The 23,327-nt window shown below is 44.4% G+C and overlaps 1 protein-coding gene and 1 pseudogene across 1 annotated transcript in view; one reads left to right on the forward strand and one right to left on the reverse strand.

Moving 5' to 3' along the window:
- Positions 1-23,327, forward strand: part of LOC126474750 (uncharacterized) — a gene marked incomplete at its 5' end in the record, with an annotated part of 503,945 nt that overhangs the window by 352,980 nt on the left and 127,638 nt on the right. The window contains 3 exons of the mRNA XM_050102226.1: positions 3,385-3,529; positions 3,653-3,755; positions 17,618-17,808. Coding sequence (XP_049958183.1) covers positions 3,385-3,529; positions 3,653-3,755; positions 17,618-17,808 — 439 coding nt within the window. The remainder of the gene's footprint in view (positions 1-3,384; positions 3,530-3,652; positions 3,756-17,617; positions 17,809-23,327) is intronic.
- Positions 7,789-7,906, reverse strand: LOC126476008 (5S ribosomal RNA; annotated as a pseudogene).

A 23,327-nucleotide genomic window follows, 5' to 3' on the forward strand; every position in this document is an offset into this window, starting at 1 on the left:
GTACTTCCTGTTGTGTTATGATCTCTCTTATCTCTGCCTTTAGCCGTTTTCCTTTGTTGGCTTTCCTTTTCCTACCTGTTTGTACTTATTAGTTCTTTCGTAGTGGCTGTTTAGTCCTCACTTGCAACTGACAGTACAAATTTGCTGCTCCTGGGTCACCCCCAGGAAGCTTCCTTGCAGAATTAATTTTACATTAAGAATTTTCAAATCCTATACCAGCGATTTAAGAGTACCAGCTGTACATCTTTACGTAGCCAGCTGTAACCTTGAGTTCCAACTACCAGTCCGCAAAAATGTTGTCATCGTGGGCACCTCTATGGGCCAGATCAGTCGACGAATTATTTTGTGACGTATTCGGTTACATGCAGTTCCTCATATAAAATAATATGATATGTAAGTTACTTCCCCGGTGTTTTAGTAGCCCTCTACTTCTTTCTTTTACACATGCATTCATGTAAAAAAAAAACACTGCATCGACGTTTACAGACATTATCAGATATAGACACCGCACTGATCCTTTTGACGCCACAGCGAAGGCAGTCTAAAATAAAATCTAAATAAGTTTCTTCCTGTGCAGGAATCACATAAATGTGCAAGCGCTATAGGTAGCAGATATAGGGACATATGGAAATTTGGGGCTGTATGTGAAGCGTGCTCGGATAGCCAAACGGTTAAGGTGACCGATCGAATCTACATCCAGTAGACTGCATAGCTTTGGTGGTACGGTATTCGCAGATAGCGAATGCATTTCATTATGCAATATGCGCCAGCTGTACACCACGGATTTGGCAAGTGGAGACTGTCGTATTCTACATCTACATGGATACTCTGCAAATCACATTTAAGTGCCTGCCAGAGAGTTCATCGAACCACCTTCACAATTCTCTATTACTCAAAATTCGTATAGTGCGCGGAAAGAACGAACAAATATATTTCTACGTACGAGCTCTGATTTCCCTTATTTTAGCGTGGTGAAAGTTTCTCCCTATGTAGGTCGGTGTCCAAGAAAAATTTTCGCATTCGGAGGAGAAAGTTGGTGATTGGAATTTCGCGAGAAGATTTCGACGCAACGAAAAACGCCTTTCTTTTAATGATTTCCAGCCCAAATCCTGTATCATTTCTGTGACACTGGCTCCCACATTTCGCGATAATACAAAATGTGCTGCCTTTCTTTGTACTTTTTCGATATACTCCGTCAATCCTATCTGGTAAGGATCCCACACCACGCAGCAGTATTCTAAAAGAAGACGGAGAAGCGTAGTGTAGGCAGTCTCCGTAGCAGGTCTGTTACATTTTCTAAGTGTCCTGCCAATAAAACGCAGTCTTTGGTTAGCCTTCCCCACATCATTTTCTATGTGTTGTTCTTAAGTTGTTCTTAATTGTACTACCTAGGTATTTAGTTGAATTTACGGCCTTTAGATTAGACTGATTTATCGTGTAACCGAACTTTAACGAGTTCCTTCTAGCACTCATGTGGATGACCTCACACTTTTCGTTATTTAGGATCAACTGCCAATTTTAGCACTATTCCGATATTTCTTCTAGATCGTTTTGCAGTTTGTTTTGATCTTCTGATGACTTTATTAGTCGATAAACGACAGAGTCATCTGCAAACAATTGAAGAGAGCTGCTCAGGTTGTCTCCCAAAGCGTTTATATACAGGGTGCGTCAAAAAAATGCATACACACATTGAAGCGTCATAGAAAATTTATTTCCCGTTCTACAATGTTAAATTTCTGGAAATGGAAAGCTTAAAGTCCAATTGGAAAAATAAATGTACTTTGCAAATGTGATTAATGTCCAAACTGGTGGCTTTCAGCATCAATACATTTCTGAATACGAGTCATCACTGATTCCGTACATCGTACCAAAGTGTCCAATGAGATTTCTGCGCACACTGCCTGAATGTCATTCCAAAGTGTGTCCAGGTTTCGTGGTTTACGTTTGTGCACCTCATCTTTTACTGTGCCCCATAAGAAGAAATCCAGCGGCGTGAGGTCTGGAGAGCGTGCAGGAAACTCGATTGGTCCCCTGCGTTCTATCCACTGGCCTGGCACAATGTGATCCAGGTATGTTCGTACGTCACTATGATTGTGCGGCGGGGCGCCATCTTGTTGGAAATTAAACTCATCATTACCGTATAATGCACGAATGGCAGGGAATATGGAGTCAGCAAGCATTGTTAGGTACGTTTCTCCAGTAACAGTACCTTGCAGACAAACCACACCACACATTTACACCAGGCACATTCACAGCCTTTTCAATTGTAATCTGAGGAATATCTTCAGCCCAGTATACACAATTGTGCCTATTGACAGTTCCATTGAGTTTGAAATGGGCTTCATCCGGCCTAATTATGCTACCCATAAATCCCGGTTCACGTCTCGCCATCTCCTGAACCCATTCACAAAATTCTAACCTTCGATCTGGATCGTCGTCACTTAGCTGTTGCACCAGCCTTGGACTGTACACACGATACGTGCCTTTCTTCAGAACGCGTAGCACACTACTAGCACTTACATTACTCTCACGTGCCACTTGCCTTGAAGATTTTTGAGGCGAAACGCTGAAACAGTTCCAAGACCGCAGTTGTGGAATCATCACTTGTAGCTGTACGAGGTCGCCCTGATCGGCCTTTATGCACCTCAAACACTGTTCCATGAATTTCGAATTTGTCTCGTACACGTGTAATTGTTAACCTTGAAGGTGGTTCTCTACCATACTCACTTCTTCACTGTCTTCGAACCGCAGTTACATTCCCAAACTTCCAGTACCACTTAATTATCTGCTTCCGAGCTTTAAAGCTCAAATGCACGTGCGTCATGTTGCTGTTACTTCCTTGCCAGGTGCTGCCACCTGTTGAAGAAACATAACATTACTTTCTCACAGATATTTAACGATGTAGAACGGTAAATAAATTGTCTATGACAGTTCAAAGTGCGTATACATTTTTTTTGACGCACCCTGTAGATAAGGAACAGCAAAGGGCCTATAAAACTACCTTGGGGAACGCCAGAAATCACTTCTGCTTTACTCGATGACTTTCCGTCAATTATTATGAACTGTTTGTTTTGGACATTACTTGCTACCTCCCTAGTTGCGTTAGCGTTCCATCACCAAGCTCCATAAAACATTAATCGCTACCCCACGCCCGGGTTCCCGGGTTCGATTCCTGGCGGGGTCAGGGATTTTCTCTGCCTCGTGATGACTGGGTGTTGTGTGATGTCCTTAGGTTAGTTAGGTTTAAGTAGTTATAAGTTCTAGGGGACTGATGACCATAGATGTTAAGTCCCATAGTGCTCAGAGCCATTTGAACCATTAATCGCTAACCTACCTCGCTGGCCCGGACCCTGCCAGAGGATTTGTGACGTTTCCTTGCCGCAGGGATGTACCCGCGCAACGTGACGTGCTACCTGACGCTGCGCCAGAAGGTGGTGCCAGCGTGCAAGCACGCCATGCTGTCGGTGCGCCAGGAGCACGCCCACAAGCTGCTTCTGAAGCGGTCGGCGGCCGCCGCGGCCGAGGCGGGGCCCGCTCCGGGGGCGGAAGCGGTGGCGGCGGAGGAGGCGGCGGGCCCAGGCCAGGCAGCGGCGGCGACTGCGGGGGCGGCCGGAGGCGGAGGTCCGGGCGCGCTGCTCAATGCTTCCCGTAGCGCCCCTGGGCGGCCGTTGCGCGCGTGGTCGGACTGCACCGGGGACCGCGACCAGCTCATCTTCTACGACGGCGCCAGCACCGACGACCCCGTCCTCGCCAAGGTCAGAAGGCGCGCCCTCTGCCGCGGCGCCTCCTCGCGCAGCACAGGGTGACGCTTCCTGGCTGATAAAAAGTGCCGGACCGAGACTCGAACTCGGGACCTTTGCGGGCGAGGTAGGTGACGAAGTACTGGCGGAAGTGAAGGTGCGGGAACGGGTCGTGAGTGGTGCTTGGTAGAATACATGCCGGTGGAAAGCAAAGGTCTCGAGCTCGAGTCTCGTCCGGCACACAATTTTAATCTGCCAGGAAGTTTCGTATCAGTGCACACTCCTTTTTCGAGCGAAAATTTCATTCCAGCTACTAGGTAATTAAAAATCCATGAAACATTCCATAAACTCAAAATATCCACGGGTGTACTGCCGGTCTACAGTCTCCAACGGGCACAATATTTCGGAGATCATACATGTCGCCATCATCAGGTGAACTGACGGACTGAGCTCCAGTGAACGTGCTGGTACGGAGATCCGTACGCTGTGGCTGCTCAGGGGGAACTGGGTTCGGTCGCTACAGATCACTTTATTTGTGAAAATATAGAGTACAGTCTCCAACAAATTTAACATATTCACAAGTACCTTTACCTTTAATCAAAATAAATACAGTTTCATTAACAGATATCTTACGTCTACAACGTGTATACAAGGAAAAGGGTGAGGGTGACATATATGATGATTTGCCGAAGTCTTTATTTGCATTTTCAGTAACATGATATGTCCGGTAGGCTATAATATCTCTGTCTACGAAACTTTCCAGTCCTGATACCTTGGGTACATTGGGTACAGTATATAAAACAATTGAAGACGTTGAAATGACAACATCTGCTGCTGACAAGAAGAAGAATACTATAAAATCTGTCGCTGCACACGCACTACTAGATGGACCCGCTGTCTTCTGTGGATGCAGACTTAATTTTAGTATTGATCTGAATGATACATTTTCGCATGGTAATGGCTGGTTAACTGTCGCTGTTGTACGAGGTGGTACAGGTGTACCCAATGTATCAGGACTGGAAAGTTTCGTAGACAGAGATATTATAGCCTACCGGTCGCGGCCGAACCCAGTTCCCCCTGAGCAGCCACAGCGTACGGATCTCCGTACCAGCACGTTCACTGGAGCTCAGTCCGTCAGTTCACCTGATGATGGCGACTTGTATGATCGCCGAAATATTGTGCCCGTTGGAGACTGTAGACCGGCAGTACACCCGTGGATATTTTGATTATCAAATACGCTGGGAGAAACTCAATAATCACATTCCATAAACTGGTTGAGATAAATAGCCAAGAACGTAGCACATGGTACAATATGTGAATGACTGATTCTCAAAGTTGTTTTTACAATGTTCTGTGTTACCACCGTTCGTGATACGGCACGTATGTATTCGCCAGTCGAGTTCTGACAGTGCCCGAGCGAGCATATCAGGACTGACGTTAAGAACACCTGGTGCAACGCAGTGTTGCGAGTCTTCGAGGTCCTGTGGCAGACGTGAAATATAAACGCCATTATTGACGTAACACCGCAAGAAAAAATCGCAAGGCGTCAAGTCCGGTGACCGTGGCGGCCACTCGAGAAAAATCTGCTCAGCGGCCGCTAAACCGTCTACCTGGCGACCTAGCAATGCCTCATTTAGATTATCTCGTACACAAGTGAGAGAATGTGAACGGGCGCCGTATGGCTGAAAGATGAAATCCCTGCTGTCAATTTGAAATTAAAGCGTGAGCCACAGCTGGTCGATATAGGTGATACCACCAACAGTTCTCTCAGCAAAGATGGAGGGTTCACAGACAGTGTTCTTGGACACTGGCGTAAGACGTTATCTTTCGTGGAATCGCGGACGTGTTCAAAAGTCGCATGTCCCCCATACACGTGTCTTGTGTCGGTCGCCCTTTCCCGAAAAATGGAAAACGGCTTTGCCACTGAAGATTAATATGCTTCAAAAGTCGTCATTTTTAAGATGGTTCTGCATATAAGTGCAGATCTGTAGACGGCGCATTTTTTCATTATGGTATGTCGCTTTCAGGAGCTGCTGTTTGTAAGGCTTGTCTCTTAATCGCTTGCGAAGGAATTTCCACACTGTTGGCTGAGGGATGTTCAATTCAACACTAGCTCGATAGCTAGACTCTGTGAAGCTTTTCAACATTTCGTCCATCACATGATTAGCTATTTGTTCTGACACGGCTGGTCGGTCCGACCTTTGTCATCGGGTCCGCCCGACTAGCCGCGCAGTCTATCGTGCTGCTTCCCGAGCGGGAATGCGTGGCGGTCCATCTGCCTCGGCGAATGCCGGCTGGTTCGCCTTATTCCGCCTCAGTTACAATATGTCGGCGGTTGATGCGCAAACACTTATACGGACACCATAATTACTCTACCACGCATACATTTGGGGTTACACTAGTCTAACAGGGGCCGGGGGGGGGGGGGGGGGAGTTGTCCACTCGGGGCTGAACCGCACAATAACCCCGGGTTCGGTGTGGGGCGGCGGTGGGGTGAGTGGACTGCTGTGGCCTGTTGTGGGGTTGTGAACCACTGAGGGCTACGGCGGGGCGAAGCCTCTCCGTCGTTTCTAGGTCCCCTGTTCAATACACAATACACAATCCTCCTCGGACTACTTGTACCATTCCATTATCCTGCTGTAAGCTGGCCATGTCTTGTGAAACTTGCCACGGAAAACTCCTAGCACACGCTCTACCGACTGGCAATGGGCAAATTCTACCATACAGATTGCTCTCCCTGTCTGGTTGGCTGCCATTCTCAGCAGCTGTGGACGGTAGCGCTCCTGGTTCTCAAACTAATTTGTCGGCGCTATGTAAAGAAAAGCCAACGGTCTTCCCGCAGTGATATCACCGGTTTCCGTCATATCACCGAAGTTAAGCGCTGTGGAGCTGGGCTATCACTTTGACGGGTGACCTTCCGGTCTGCCGAGCACTACTGGCAACCGCGGTGGACGCAGCCCTTGTGAGGCAAACTGAGGAGCTGCTTAATTGAGAAGTAACGGCTCTGGTCTCGTACACTGACATACGGCCGGGAGAGCGGTGTGCTGACTACATGCCCCTGCATATCCGCATCCAGTGACGCCCGTGGGCTGAGGATGACGCGGGAACCGGTCGCTACTACGGGGCCTTCATGGCCTGTTCGGACGGAGTACGTAAAGGAAAAAACCAGCGGTCGGCGCTTTCACGTACTGAATACTTTGTTACGTTGTGTTTAACCGTTTCGCTATGCCGTTTTTCAAAAAAATTATTATGGACTTTAGAACTGCGCTGCACGCCTTGTATAACTTACATGGGATAAAGTATGTTTTAATGCTGCCTGGGAGGAACACCTTGAGCGTGGTGTACGGTGTTTAAGTATACCTTTTGCCATGGAAATGGTATAATCAGCAGTCTCGACGTGTTACCAATCGATCATTAGACGTCCTGTTTAAAAGAAATAAATGGAAGAATACTAAAATATCAAGACAGTCAATTACAAATTAAACTTACTTATACAAACAGATTTGTGTAGTTGAAAATGTTACACAGTAACTGATCAAATAAAGATGCCCGCAGAGGCGCTCACGGGGTAAACATATCTGAATCTGACTGTTGAAACTGAAGGTTGCGGTAGATTACGTAATAATGTAAAGCTGGTAACTGTTAAACCACTAAAAGAAGATTGGACCATATCTTCCGGATGGGACCCGCGAGCAGCAAAGTCGTACTGTCGGTCGCAATTTTTTGCTGCACAGCCACTTTCTATGAACTACTAAGTTCAGTACTATTAAACAAGTATAAGCAGGAAGAAATAGAGACACCAGCGAAGGAGAAATACTAAAAATAAAAACTAAACTAAACTCCGTCCGAACAGGCGTTGGAAGGCCCAACGATGCCGGCCGACCGCAGTGTCAGCCGCAGCCCACAGGCGTCACTGGATGAGGATGTGGAGGGGCATGTGGTCAGCACACCGCTCTCCCGGCCGTATGTCAGTTTACGAGACCGGTGCCACTATTTCTCAATCAAGTAGCTGCTCAGTTTGCCTCACAAGGGCTGAGTCCACCCCGCTTGCCAACAGTCCCCGGCAGACCGGATGGTCACCCATCCAAGTGCTAGCCCAGGCCGACAGCGCTTAACTTCGGTGATCTGGTCGGAACCGGTGTTGCCACTGCGGCATGACCGTTGGCAAAGGAGTAAGACAAAAAGCAGATATAAGAGACATAACACAATAGAAAATACTTCAATAAAGGAAAGCGGTTTGGTAATTTAAGAATTAGTACGTCTATTTTTTCAGACTGTAAAATTTTCCAGCTCTGCTTGCGTACTCCAATGACTGCCTGTAGGGACATAATGATAGATATAAAGATGTCAATCTAACCTATCTATTTTACATAAAGAGAATATATTGCAAACTTCCTTACTATCTACAGTAATCTCTAAACAGTACAGCAAAAGATCTGCCCCTTTGCCATTCGTAAAATTTTGGACAGGAAAAAATACCGAGAACGAGCTCTTTCCGAGGTAAATGTTGGTGGATGGTTCCGTTCAACAACGGACGTCGATGTGAAACATAGTTCTAGTTAGCTTAAATGTGTTATAACTGTAAACGTTTAGATTAAATCCCTATCTAAAGGGCTCAACTTTCACCCACAACATACCTCAACAAGAAATACAATACACTTTCAATACGTTATTCGTTACAGTTTTCTGCGCACTCGTACCTGTTAGAGAAGGAGACCCACGTATCGTCTTCGCATCTAAATACAACACACCTCTGCAGTGAGCCATGAATTCTTTCAGACAGCCTGAAATCACCTCGTAAATCTTGACATGTCGGCACAGTTCGCTACTCTAGTTCTTTTATTGTGAGGACACAAGTGCTGTGCACTTCACTTTTGAGATCAGCCACAGAATTAAGGGAGGTGATCGTTGAAGGCACGAAACAGGCTGTACTCGATCTATCCATCTTGCACCATACTGGCGCGTTAGATGTCGTCTTACATCAGCACCAAAATGTTCCGGTGATGCTTCATGCATGTAACAAACTGCTAAACGCTACCGAAATACAACTTCCCCATATATACAGGTGTGAGCCAATAATCCAACAACAAACTTTCAGAGGTCGTTTAATGATCTGTTATGGGTACAGAGCAAACCGTTTAGCCGATAGTCGCACAACAGGGTTTTTGCTTTGTTTTTTGATAAAAATTTCGTATCTCTAAATTCTGGATTGCCATAGAGCTAACATTTCAGAAAGTGGCAAAAATACAGTATCCTTGCAGTACGTAATACAGTATTTGTGGAGAGGGACTGAAGATAAATTTTTCTTATGTTTATGCAGTTAGGACTGTAAAATGTAAAAACCTTCAGTAAGTGAAAAAGAAGTAGCAACAATGTAAGTTGTTCAGTGTCGTCGAACAAAGTCTTGGGAATTGAATGAGATAAAAGTTGGACAGCTTAAAATTTGCTGTAAGTGCTGTGCAATATAATAGTCATGAACGAAACTACATCGCTCCAGTTACTGTATTACAAAAATTAATCATCAGTTCGTTTGAACGTCTGTTTCGAAACCAACAATGTACGGAAAACGAGAGACTGAAAATAAGCGTTACATTATTGACAATAACCCTCAAATACGTCGTCTTATACGATAACTCACAATAAACGATGTCGTATTCAGCCTCTTTTTAAATACGACATTTATATAGGATTTAGTTGGAACCATTAGATTTCGCTAATTTGACCAATTCGTCATTAAAAGTGATGTTGCTATCAACGGTATCGGAGCAAAAACATGATTATCACTGCTCACCCCAAGATTTAATAAAGCCTGGTGGCGTTTCGTGGACTTGATGCTCTAAGGAACGTATACGAGAGGACCATAGGTGAATAGGGGATCATTCTAGCGACCATATGGGCCGAAAATCGGGAAATCAGCCGACATGAGCGACTTTGACAAACAACGGACTATTATGGCCCGGCCCCTGGAAACGAGTATGTCGCAAATGGCGAATTACGTTGCTTGATTGTGGGAGGCCCCCATATTTTGTCAACGGTGAAAGCAAAAACGAGGCGGCAGCAGCCAGTGGCAACCAAGTCTTTCAGACTGGGCTAGCTATGGCATCGTCGACTCAAGTCACCTTGGCAGACCGCAGTAGGGGCATCACAGGTCTCAACATGGGTCTGGTTTGCTAAAAACTGAGAACTGGACTTTGGAAGACAGAGTATTTGTATCAATTGGCCATGTTATCGTATGGCAAGAATGACAGAATGTGTCTTAGTTTTCTGAACCTATCTGTATTAGGATAAAGCAGGTCCTGGTGCAGTTTCGATGTGAAAATAATATGCTAATTAATTAAATTGACAGATAAACCAACCTTCCTCCCTCGCCTAACCCTTAAAAGTATTGTCATCATAAGTGATTTATGACCCCCTGAGATTGATTTATAACGCCGTGGGGACAATCTGTCATTCATTTTGAGAATCTCCCACACTTTCCCCTGCTCCTCCCCCCCCCCCCCCCCCTGCCACTCTCGTAAAAGGGACACTACTTTTGTCACCCTCCCCAGTTGAGTTCCGAGCCTATTTTCCCCCTCATTGTAAATCCCACAGCCCTCTCGTTCCCTCCCTCACTTCCCATCTTCCCTTTCACAACTGGAAATTGGCAGGAAAAAGACTCAATATGTGCTGGAAAGGAATAATCTCTTGGCACAAAAATCAAACCGACGTCAGTAATATATTGTTGAACTCAATTTGCATATGCTTTAATTAATCAGTTTGTGAGAGTGTGAGAGATAGGGCTCCCCCATGTGGATAGAGATCACATTTGCATCCCCCCGCCCCTCCCCCCCTCCCCCAACTCCCTTGATATAATAATTGTAAGCACCCAGGAGTGGAATGAAATGCAGTATATCAGCCACTTTTTTGGGACACCCTGGAGTCACCGGGCTCCAGGTGCACACGTCGGCCTGCCATGGAAATCGAAAACCGCCCATTGTCATAATTACGGATCACGATACTAAATACCGCCGACTGCGGACCGAAAGTCGGGGTCCTTTGATATTCGATACCTGGGAAACCATCTCTGTTCTCTCTCAGTGGCTACTTCCTGTTGTAACACCTACGCCTTAATCAAAAATGGTTCAAATGGCTCTGAGAACTATGGGACATAACATCTGAGGTCACCAGTCCCCTAGAACTTAGAACTACTTAAGCCAAACTAACCTAAGGACATCACACACATCCATGCCCGAGGCAGGATTCGAACTTGCGACCGTAGCGGTCGCGCGGGTCTAGACTGAAGCGCCTAGAACAGCTCGGCCACTGCGGCCGGCAGACCTTAGTTCCACAGACCAAAGTGACGTGCCTACGCACATGAGGGATCTCCAATTCTTCTCGCAATCCCCTAACATAGCAACAAGGCGCGGCATTCCTTTAATTGGGAAATTCCAGACTCGCCTCCTGTTCTTTGTCAAGTGGTTACTTCCTGATTGTGTGAATTCATGCATGGACCAACATGTACAAACACACAGACGGCGGGTTTCATCTGTCCTCAGAATGCTGTTTTCCTATTCGCTAGCCGGCCGTAGTGGCCGGGTGGTTCTAGGCGCTACAGTCTGGAACCCGCGACCGCTACGGTCGCAGGTTCGAATCCTGCCTCGCTCATGGATGTGTGTGATGTCCTTAGGTTAGTTAGGTTTAAGTAGTTCTAACTTCTAGGGGACTGATGACCTCAGAAGTTAAGTCCTATAGTGCTCAGAGCCATTTGAACCATTTGAACCTATTAGCTAATGGTAGAAGCAAAGGATGAGCTGGCGCAACTGAGATGTCAAAAGTGGTGGAAAATAGTGCATTTACACTACCCTGTAAAATGAATAAATTGGTTGAAACACTCAGCACCACCTTACGATGATTCTGCTTCATAACAAAACACACTTTAAGTGTTCGAGAATCATGCAAAAACATTTAGCGAATCAAGTAATTAAATGTCTGCCACAAATAGATTATAGCCCTATATATATCTGTTGTCTTGTATGCACTGGCATTTGGGAACACAAGCACCCTCCTCTACCGTGTTTCCATCTTACACTAAACATATTTGGCGGAAAAAGATGGAGAGACTGTCAACGTGCTTGCCAAGTAGTCGACCGATCAATGTACGTGGAGGAATAATTGTCAAGTGAAAGCACTCACGATACCGAATCTTCTCATGCAACGCATATATCTGTATCTTCTGCTGCTCAACCAGAATACTGGCTAGTTCGCTATTCAGAGCCGCGACTGCCGCAGCTGGGAAATGCCCCCATTGCTGCAGGCAACATCAGACTTAACTGGTATCTTTCTCCGGACCTGCCAGTCACGCGGGGAGAAGCTGTGGCTGGACGTATAGTTTTAACTGCAATTCCTCCCCTGACATAGACTCCTGAGTTTAAAAGATCGATTTTACGGGATCTGAAATGAGGATGTTGTCACCCAGACACCTCCAATTTCTCATGCGAAATGTAGATCCCTCCCATTTATACAAATTATTTTCGAAGACAGAAGAAATCGGGCACACATACATTTCCACGTCGCTAGAATATCGTTACTTGTCCTTAAAATCCTGTACAACACTGTGTTATAGGCTATATTTCCTGTAAGTATTCTCTCATAAGGTAAAACAAAATCTGTTCTTACTATAGTTGGATTCTTTTATCTTGGCGCCTCGCGCATGCCCGCCCAGACGCGGGAGATTGCTGCGTTGCCAGTTGCAAACGACGCACGCGCCAAGAGAAGCAGCGCAATAGTATAGTATAGTTCGCAAACTTGCGTTTAGGCGGGAGCGCGCAGTTTATGAAGTAAAGCCACCACGGCCGCATTAACCCTTTGGCTGCTGCAGAGACGTGCTCTCCGCATTCCGCGCTGTGCGCGATTTTTTCATCACTGCACTGCTCGCCTGTGCAGACACAAGGTGTTCCGACTGCTTTGACACACTTATCATTCGATTTTACAAAAACTATTTGGCCCAAAAATTTTATTTTTACACATCTTCTTGACTGATACCTTGCAGAGGTAAAAGTCCATAGCGTATACTTTCTGTATGGTCGATTTTAGTTGCCACGATGTTCAGAATGAAATGTGGACGATATACCTAAATTTCACATAAAATTTACTGTATAACAATATCTTATTTAATTTAAGTACCAGATAGGTGTCATATGTAATATTAAGAAATATTCCGTCTTTCGCGACTGTAATAAAACTTCTGTTCATATCAGAGTCATATCGCTTTTTTCTAAAAAGTTCTGATTAAAACAAAATTGGCGAAGTACACAAAACTGAATTGTAGACGTAAATAAACATAGAAACTAAAATATATTTTCAGTGAGGCGCAATGCGCAAAAAGTTTGTGTTTGTCACAACGGACAGCAAATACTTGCCAAAACATAGATCAGTTGGCGTAAACATTGAATATGATGATGTTGCCAAAGCAGCGAAGCAAAGAATTGCGTCAGACAATCAAGTAGCTCGGCAACGTACGAGCCGAAATTCTGCTCTAAATAATACTTTTAATACTGTCGCAAAGAATATATTTCAATATGAATAGTAAAACAGCGACTGCGCAAGAGAAGACATACAAACAAAACAGATAACATGAATATTGTATGTGTGCCTTTTCATTGTTTTTAATTGCTGAGAAAAGAAATATTGGAGGACAAAATTAGAAAAACCGAAAACTTATTATGATTATAATGAAGAGACAAAGAACTAGAAATTTCAAAAAATTACATTCATACGAATAAATTCCATGAAGTAAGGCACTTTGATATTGTTTTTAAATAAACAAAATATTAACAACCGAGTAAGGTTTGAACACAGAACCTTTTACTAATCAATCAAATACCTTAACCATTACGCTAACGCATCTCGTTATTCGAATAAACTCCTGGAGGACTCTAAAACGTCATGCAGAATACCGAAAAACACTGTTGGTATGACTATAAATTATTCACGTTTCGTCGAAGTACAATAGGAAATAAACAATTACCGCTGTTCTTTATTGCGAAAGAGCGGTTCGTGAGAATGATACAAACACCTTTCCTTGCTGTCGCCTGAATTAGGAGGCTAATTGCTTGTTTAGTTTAATTACTTAATAGAATATGAAGCAATTGGTTTAAAGAATTTCTATAAAAGAAAGTCTGCTATCAAGACATTGCTTTTGTTCAATTACTTTGTTTATGACTGAACGTTTCTAAAACTGAAGCCACTCGTCCGTGGTCTGCACTGCAGTCAAGCTCTGGCAACGTCGTTCTCTGTTCATTGGCTGACTGAGTTTTGTGACGTCAGATGCGCAGATTCCTGTGTTGTTGTTTCATAAACAGTCAGTACGTTGATTTTTGCTGTAACATATCCAGTGTATAACTACTACTTCGTACACTGCCATACACTTTGCTTTCTACCATAACTTTGAGAACTGTGTTACGTGTTAAACTCACATTTAGATCCCTCGGCTCCCACAGAAAGCTGGAATCACATGATGTAAGACAAGCTGCTTCTGCAACAAACAATATGGTTGAAATAAGAGACAGAGGCGGTGTTTAACACTGATAAGAAAAGTGGAAGACATCGTGACTTATGGAAACTGGAAGAGTTTGCAGCGTTGTGGAGCGTTTCCAAACAGCTCTCGTGCCCTCCAAATCTTTGGATATTCTGTCTTTTATTTTTGTCGCATATAATGCGTAACTGCATGTGGAACAAGGGAACTGCAGAATTGTATCCCATAGAGCACGTATAGTATCCACCATCAGTTTCGAATCCTAGTGGTGGAGGAATGGAATGATTGCCATATACCCATGTGATAATGTGTGGACCCTCATTCCACTAAATTTTTGATGTATTTTCCTCAGTTTACATATGTTTCATCAATTTTCGTAATTTTACCAGGTTTTCCGCAATTTCATCTAACTTTTGCAAACCACCACTCTCGAAGACCTTGTTACATCAACAAAAATGTCCTATTTTCTTTATGATTTTAACAATTAGCTCTGTTCCTTCTTGCAGTTCTCCTAGGCAAGGGAATATGGGAATTTTATCTTTACCTCTTATTTCCTCCATGACAGTATTATTGAAACACTCCACATATTCCTGTGTGTACGCCAACAACTCTTCTCTCACACATTCTTCCTGGAATTCTGTATAGAACTTAAAGTTTATAACTTTTGCAAAATGTGGATCCATTAACTATAGATATTTCATCGGTTATAAACTCCAAAATGGCTGTTTTGTTGGTATGCACACAACGTCCAGTAAACCATAGTTATATATAATATAACCACTTTTTAAACAAGTCAAAATGGGAATGGAGGTTTATAAAAGAAATTTCCTGTGACCTTTGATGTAATAAACATTCTTGATTACATTGATTTTGGCTAGCACTCCAACACATGATCAGTTTCCAATTTTCCAGCCCTGTTTATTGTAAATACAGCTATTTTATATTCCCCACTCATAGCTAGATTTGTTCACACATATGTAAACATTTCCTGCATATCTACAATAGCAATTAAGTTTTCCAGTTGCAGTTCATATTCTTCATTTTGGATGTCGTCTTTCTCACATCCTCCAATTTTCGTTTCTTGACTTCGATATCCTCTATTTCCCGCTTCTTCCGCGTACATAACACATTAACTGTACTTAGAGGAGTGATTTCCTTTATATGGAATGATTTAAGTCTGTTCGACATATTGATTCCTTTCCTTAACACTTGTGAAATAACATTGTCTATTGGAACCAGACGCAATCCAGCGATATCTACATTTGGTGGTATTGTGGAGAACAAGTTCCTAGATTGTAGAAGTATTTTTATCCTGCTTTAATATACCACTTATATCGCCTTTGTTGGAGTTACTGTTAAGAATCTCCACATATCTCACAGGTAGACAATTAAACCTGCAAGCAGTTTCTATTAAACGACTTGCCTGCCCTGCTACAGGAGGTGCCTTTTCTACAATGGCAGGAAACGTGGTTCATATATACTGGAGCACCAGCCATTTTTCTACAGTGGTTGGAGATGTGGTTCGTGTATGACGAACCATCAGCCCATTTTTTCTGAAATGTTCGAGAGAACCCCATAAGGCATTTAATGGGCAATGAATAAGTCGGTGAGGCCCAGTACGTTGGCCAGTTCGTTCCCTCGATCTCAGTCTGTTGGTTTTTTTTTTCTTATGGGGATACCTGAAGTCTTTCGTGTATACTAGCTCCATTAACGATGCACAAACACTTTAGCAATATGTCATGAATGCAATGCATATCCATGACCAGCTTGGAGTTTTTAAGACAATTATGATTCCCAAAGACGTCGGTCAGATGGATGCCTTATAATTAATAGACACCATACTGAGCACGTCTGTACGGATGGAGCATAAGTGCAGGTTGTATGTAATGGTAAGCAGATTCCATTAGAAGCGCTGCTCTTTCACTGTAGTAGAATAATGCTTTCTCATTTTCATACTGATTAGCTTACTGCATTCTTAGATCGTCCGTAACAGCAAAGAGCTTTCCGTGTTTCACAATAGCAAAGATGAAAAAGTGGTCGTAGCTTTTACGGTTCGCTTTTAAAGGTCTATGTTTGCTCGACATTTATTTATTTTTTACACCCGCCACATTGTGGAGCGAAACCACCAAAATTACAAGGTAATAACATTTTTTTGAATCAGAATATGATAAAAAATAAGTAAAAATAAATACAAAAATAAATAGCCGCGCGTGGTTAGCCGCTCGGTCTAGGGCGCTGCAGTCATGGACTGTGCGGCTGGTCCCGGCGGAGGTTCGAGACCTCCCTCGGGCATGGGTGTGTGTGTTTGTCCTTAGGTTAATTTAGGTTAAGTAGTGTGTAAGCTTAGGGACTGATGACCTTAGCAGTTAAGTCCCTTAAGACTTCACACACATTTGAACATTTTTTGAAAAATAAATAAACATAAGAGTGAAATAATGGTATTTGGAAGAGACAAAGGGATCAACGGAAATATTACTTTGAATGGGGAACCCCTCAATGTGGTAGACAGTTTCACTTATTTAGGAAGTGAAATATCTAATGATGGAAGAATAACCAACGAAATTAATAGGAGGTTACAGAAGGGCGGCAATTTCTACCAAACAATAAAACACCTGATTTGGAATAAGGAAGTTTCAGAAAAAGCAAAACCCCTTATGTATAAAAGTTATTACTTCCCTATTATCACCTATGGAGGAGAAACATGGACAATGACAGAAAGGGACTGGGTCAGACTGCAAGCAGGGAAAATGAAATTTCTCAGAGCAATTACGGGAAAAACAAGAATGGACAGTCTAAGGAACGTAGATATCAGAAAGGACCTTAAACAAGAAAGTAGAAATTGAAAAAAAGTGACTAAGATGGTATGGGCATGTTAAGAGGATGTGTGGGCAGAGACTCCCCAAAATTATGGAAGAACTAAAGATGGACGGAAAAAGACCTAGAGGGCGCCTAAGAACACGGAGGAAAACGGGAGTGAGAATATCTGTGACCTGGCAGCAAGTGTAGGAAGAAAAGTGGTGGGAGGACCGAGCCAAATGGAGAGGACTCGTCAGCACCAAGACCCGGCAGTAGCTGGAGCGGGATCCGGATGTAGATAGAATTTTACATAATGAAAATCGCTGAAAATGCATTTTTTAAATACTGAATGTTAACTGCAAATGATATGCTATGGGCAGTATGATTTCTTTCTTATTACATTAGGATGCAACACACTGAAAGCTATAAAAACGAACCACTTTAATTTCAACACGTTTTTCATCGTTTGCATATGTAATCTGTTGAACTGTGATGACGTTGCATACTTCCTAGTTACGCCCATTGTGAGAGGATAAGAGGCGTGCAGAGCGCTGGTTGGTGTGTGTAGGTGTGCGGCGGAGAGTGGCTGCCGGCGGTGGTGGCTCGCGGCCCCGAGATGCTGGTGGCGTTCCACAGCTCGCCCTTCTCGGCGCCCCTGCACGCCCACGGGCTGCCCTCGCCGCTCAGAGGCTTCGAGCTGGAGGTCAGCGTCGTCTTCTCCGACTCCGACTCGCTCGACTTCTCCAGGGACCCTCGCAGGTCAGTACAGTCGTTGTCTAACATCACAGTCGCAACACTCCGTCTCCTGACATTGGGTTGGGTTGTTTTGGGGGAGGAGACCAGACAGCGAGGTCATCGGTCTCATCGGATTAGGGAAGGATGAGGAAGGAAGTCGGCCGTGTTCAGAGGAACCATCCCAGCATTTGTCTGGAGTGATTTAGGGAAATCACGGAAAACCTAAATCAGGATGGCCGGACGCGGGATTGAACCGTCGTCCTCCCGAATGCGAGTCCAGTGTCTAACCACTGCGCCACCTCGATCGGTCTCGTAATATTCTTCACGGGTTTGCAGCCGGATCATGTCGTCGTCCAGACACAATATTTCGGCGGACCAGCTGGCCGCCATCTTCAGGTGAGTTAATGCTAGTGCACTGTCTCGCCGGAACTGAAATCCAGCCACAACGACGGAAACCTTTATACACCATGAACAGAGCACCGCGCGTGAGTGAGATCATTTTAATTGTCTACACCGAAGTATTAAATTTACTATGGAAATTGAAAGTGGTGGTAAACTTCCATTTCTTGATGTTTTAGTGCAAAGAAAGGATGATGGGACTTTTGGACATAGTGTGTATAGGAAACCCACCCATACTGACCACTATCTTCATGCGACCAGCTGTCATCCACAACACCAACGTAGTGGAGTTTTGCGAACTCTGGTCAAAAGAGCTTATGCCATTTCTGACGACGAACATCTGAAAGAAGAACTTGATCATTTGAAGATTGTTTTTAAACAGAATGGATATTCGGAACAACAAATATGTCGTGCTCTTCAGTTTGGTCCGTTACGCGAGCCAGTGGAGGATACTTTTGAAGCTGTTGCTTCTTTACCCTTTGCAGGAAGTATATCATTCAAAATTTCAAGAATTTTAAGAAAATATAATATAATATATAAGGGAGCGAAAGGCTATTTACAATTTGTACAGAAATCAGATGGCAGTTATATGAGTCGAGGGGCATGAAAGGGAAGCAGCGGTTGGGAAGGGAGTGAGACAGGGTTGTAGCCTGACCCCGATGTTATTCAATCTGTATATTGAGCAAGCAATAAAGGAAACAAAGGAAAAATTCGGAGTAGAAAATAAGATCCATGGGTAAGAAATAAATACCTTGAGGTTCGCCGATGACATTGTAATTCTGCCAGAGACAGCAAAGGACTTGGAAGAGCAGTTGAACGGAATGGACAGTGTCTTGAAAGGAGGATATAAGATGAACATCAACAAAAGCAAAACGAGGATAATGGAATGTAGTCAAATTATGTCGGGTGATGCTGAGGGAATTAGATTAGAAAATGAGACACTTAAAGTAGGAAAGGAGTTTTGCTATTTGGGGAGCAAAATAACTGATGATGGTCGAAGTAGAGAGGATATAAAATGTAGACTGACAGTGGCAAGAAAAGCATTTCTGAAGAAGAGAAATTCGTTAACATCGAGTATAGAGTTAAGTGTCAGGAAGTCGTTTCTGAAAGTATTTGTATGGAGTGTAGCCATGTATGGAAGTGAAACATGGACGATAAATAGTTTGGACAAGAAGAGAATAGAAGCTTGCGAAATGTGGTGCTACAGAAGAATGCTGAAGATTAGATGGGTAGATCACATAACTAATGAGGAGGTATTGAATAGAATTGGGAAGAAGAGGAGTTTGTGGCATAACTTGACGAGAAGAAGGGACCGGTTGGTAGGACATGTTCTGAGGCATCAAGGGATCACAAGTTTAGCATTGGAGGGCAGCGTGGAGGGTAAAAATCGTAGAGGGAGACCAAGAGATGAATACACTAAGCAGATTCAGAAGGATGTAGGTTGCAGTAAGTACTGGGAGATGAAGAGCCTTGCACAGGATAGAGTAGCATGGAGAGCTGCATCAAACCAGTCTCAGGACTGAAGACAACAACAACAACAACAACAACAATATTAAAAGTGTTTTTACGCCAGTGGCCAGGACTAGAGCCCTTCTTGGCTCAGTTAAAGATAATTTGGGCTTGAGGAGGCCCAGGGTTTATGAAATTTCGTGCCACTGTGGAAAGAAGTATATCGGTCAAACTATTCGAACTGTTGAGAACTGGTGCGTGGAACATCATCGGCACACTCGGTTGTTCCAGCCTGAGAAGTCGGCAGTGGCGGAACATTGCCTTAACGAAGGACACAGGATGATGTATGACAAGACACAATTGATCTCTCCTGGTTCTCGCTATTGGGAATGTGTTCTTAAAGAATCCATTGAAATTAGATTATCCAGTAATATTATTAACAGGGATAAAAGTTTTCCTCTAAGTAAGATATGGAATACGATTTTGTGCGACATTAAACAACAACGGCCTTCTTTTCGATCATTGGATTCTTCCAACTAGTGCTGTTGCGATTTATCGTTTCTGCCGTCTACTCCCACCGGCGCGCTGCGTGTCTACTTGCCGCCTAGGAGGCGTTGCCCATCATCTCGCGCATGCGCGGTGCTCTGTTCTTGGTGTATAAAGGTTTCCGTCGTTGTGGTTGGAATTCAGTTCCGGCGAGGCAGTGCACTGGCATTAACTCACCTGAAGATGGCGGCCAGCTGGTCCGCTGAAATATTGTGTCTGGACGACGACATGATACGGCTGCAAACCCGTGAAGAATATCAGAAGTTATTACACCGGGAAACTCTACGAAATCACAATACTCCGTGTCGTTTTTGTTACCCACTGCGATAGCAGAGCGCGAAGCGGCCAGCAAGTGTCACCTCTGAACACAATATCGTCTTAATGCAAATACCAAATTTTGTATTTGCTTGTAACATAGTTACGACAGTAGAGAGGTTATGTATCGCCATAAAAATCGATAATAACTAAAAAAATTACACCACATTTGTCGTTCTTTAGTTTTGTAGGAACCGTGGGAGATTTGAAACGGTACATTACAGGACAGTTTATTTATGATTCCCTTGTAACCTACAGATATTTACTGAAGAATATCATCTTCATTTAATAATAGGAAATTTCTAGCAAATATTAAAAGATCCAACTTTTTCAAATTCTTTTTTTTTCTGTTATTCGCTCCTGTGTACGCGGACGCGTTATGCAAATCTTGGTGCCTCTCGCGTCCACCTAGAAAAGATAATCTGAAGATGCCTTAATAAGGCGAAACGCGTCGTTGAAAAATATAAAAAAAAAACAAAAAAACAAAATTGCAACCAAGTCTGTTTTTAACCAATACCCAAGTTTTTGTAGAAAAGTCTGTTGGCTACAGTACCAGCCAAATCAATGAACGTTGGATGTAGGACGCCTGTATGGAATTCAGTTCCACCATCATTGAACCTACCACATGTTGTGTCTAGGAATCCTGCATACTCCGTTCGCTAGACAAACAATTGAGCAACTCATATTAATGAGTTTTATTAGAAAAAGACAATTACAGTACTTAACTTTGACAGATGTGACACAAGCAAATGGCGACATACAAAAGATCAGTCTTCTTCAGAATAAACAAACACAAGACTGTGCTACGTAGATAGTACTAATGAAGTGGCTAATATTGAAGCTGCTATCGAAGTGGGCTCCATCAGTCGGGCGCTGTGCTTATTTGTCATCCTGGAAGGGGGTCGGTCGGCGAGTGGTTGGCTGACCTCTTCTTATAGCACTGTCTTCTCTGTCGTTTCCGACTGTCGTGCCGGCGCTGACTTGACGCCGTAACACCAAATGAGCCACCATATCTGTATCCGAAGGGAATGACTCATAGACATCACAGTAAAACATCAAAACCAATAAAACTGTTTCCCAAAAGGGTATAAGCCAGTGTCACTGTTTTTAATGCATCTGAGCCACAAACAGCCAGAATCCACAAGGCATTCGCTTTTGAAGCAAAATACACTCCTGGAAATGGAAAAAAGAACACATTGACACCGGTGTGTCAGACCCACCATACTTGCTCCAGACACTGCGAGAGGGCTGTACAAGCAATGATCACACGCACGGCACAGCGGACACACCAGGAACCGCGGTGTTGGCCGTCGAATGGCGCTAGCTGCGCAGCATTTGTGCACCGCCGCCGTCAGTGTCAGCCAGTTTGCCGTGGCATACGGAGCTCCATCGCAGTCTTTAACACTGGTAGCATGCCGCGACAGCGTGGACGTGAACCGTATGTGCAGTTGACGGACTTTGAGCGAGAGCGTATAGTGGGCATGCGGGAGGCCGGGTGGACGTACCGCCGAATTGCTCAACACGTGGGGCGTGAGGTCTCCACAATACATCGATGTTGTCGCGAGTGGTCGGCGGATGGTGCACGTGCCCGTCGACCTGGGACCGGACCGCAGCGACGCACGGATGCACGCCAAGACCGTAGGATCCTACGCAGTGCCGTAGGGGACCGCACCGCCACTTCCCAGCAAATTAGGGACAATGTTGCTCCTGGGGTATCGGTGAGGACCATTCGCAACCGTCTCCATGAAGCTGGGCTACGGACCCGCACACCGATAGGCCGTCTTCCGCTCACGCCCCAACATCGTGCAGCCCGCCTCCAGTGGTGTCGCGACAGGCGTGAATGGAGGGACGAATGGAGACGTGTCGTCTTCAGCGATGAGAGTCGCTTCTGCCTTGGTGCCAATGATGGTCGTATGCGTGTTTGGCGTCGTGCAGGTGAGCGCCACAATCAGGACTGCATACCACTGAGGCACAAAGGGCCAACACCCGGCATCATGGTGTGGGGAGCGATCTCCTACACTGGCCGTACACCACTGGTAATCGTCGAGGGGACACTGAATAGTGCATGGTACATCCAAACCGTCATCGAACCCATCGTTCTACCATTCCTAGACCGGCAAGGGAACTTGCTGTTCCAACAGGACAATGCACGTCCGCATGTATCCCGTTCCACCCAACGTGCTCTAGAAGGTGTAAGTCAACTACCCTGGCCAGCAAGATCTCTGGATCTGTCCCCCATTGAGCATGTTTGGGACTGGATGAAGCGTCGTCTCACGCGGTCTGCACGTCCAGCACGAACGCTGGTCCAACTGAGGCGCCAGGTGGAAATGGCATGGCAAGCCGTTCCACAGGACTACATCCAGCATCTCTACGATCGTCTCCATGGGAGAATAGCAGCCTGCATTGCTGCGAAAGGTGGATATACACTGTACTAGTGCCGACATTGTGCATGCTCTGTTGCCTGTGTCTATGTGCCTGTGGTTCTGTCAGTGTGATCATGTGATGTATCTGACCCCAGGAATGTGTCAATAAAGTTTCCCCTTCCTGGGACAATGAATTCACGGTGTTCTTATTTCAATTTCCAGGAGTGTAATTACATTTTCAAAACTATTCGTGTATCAGAAAATCGAGTGATTCGCTTTTGAAGCAAAAGTAATTACATTCACCAAAATATGTGAGCATCAGAAAGTCGAGCGATGTGTAAAAACTGGCAAGTCATTGAAGTCCTTATAAAATTTTGCGTGTTAATGGGAGTGGCTATCACAATAAGAACAGACAAGAACAGAAATATATATTTCTGTTGCATGAAATACGAATTTATATTCACCAGCTGT

This window comes from Schistocerca serialis, chromosome 4 (assembly GCF_023864345.2).
Source record: "Schistocerca serialis cubense isolate TAMUIC-IGC-003099 chromosome 4, iqSchSeri2.2, whole genome shotgun sequence".
In the NCBI taxonomy this organism is placed as follows: Eukaryota; Metazoa; Arthropoda; class Insecta; order Orthoptera; family Acrididae; genus Schistocerca; species Schistocerca serialis.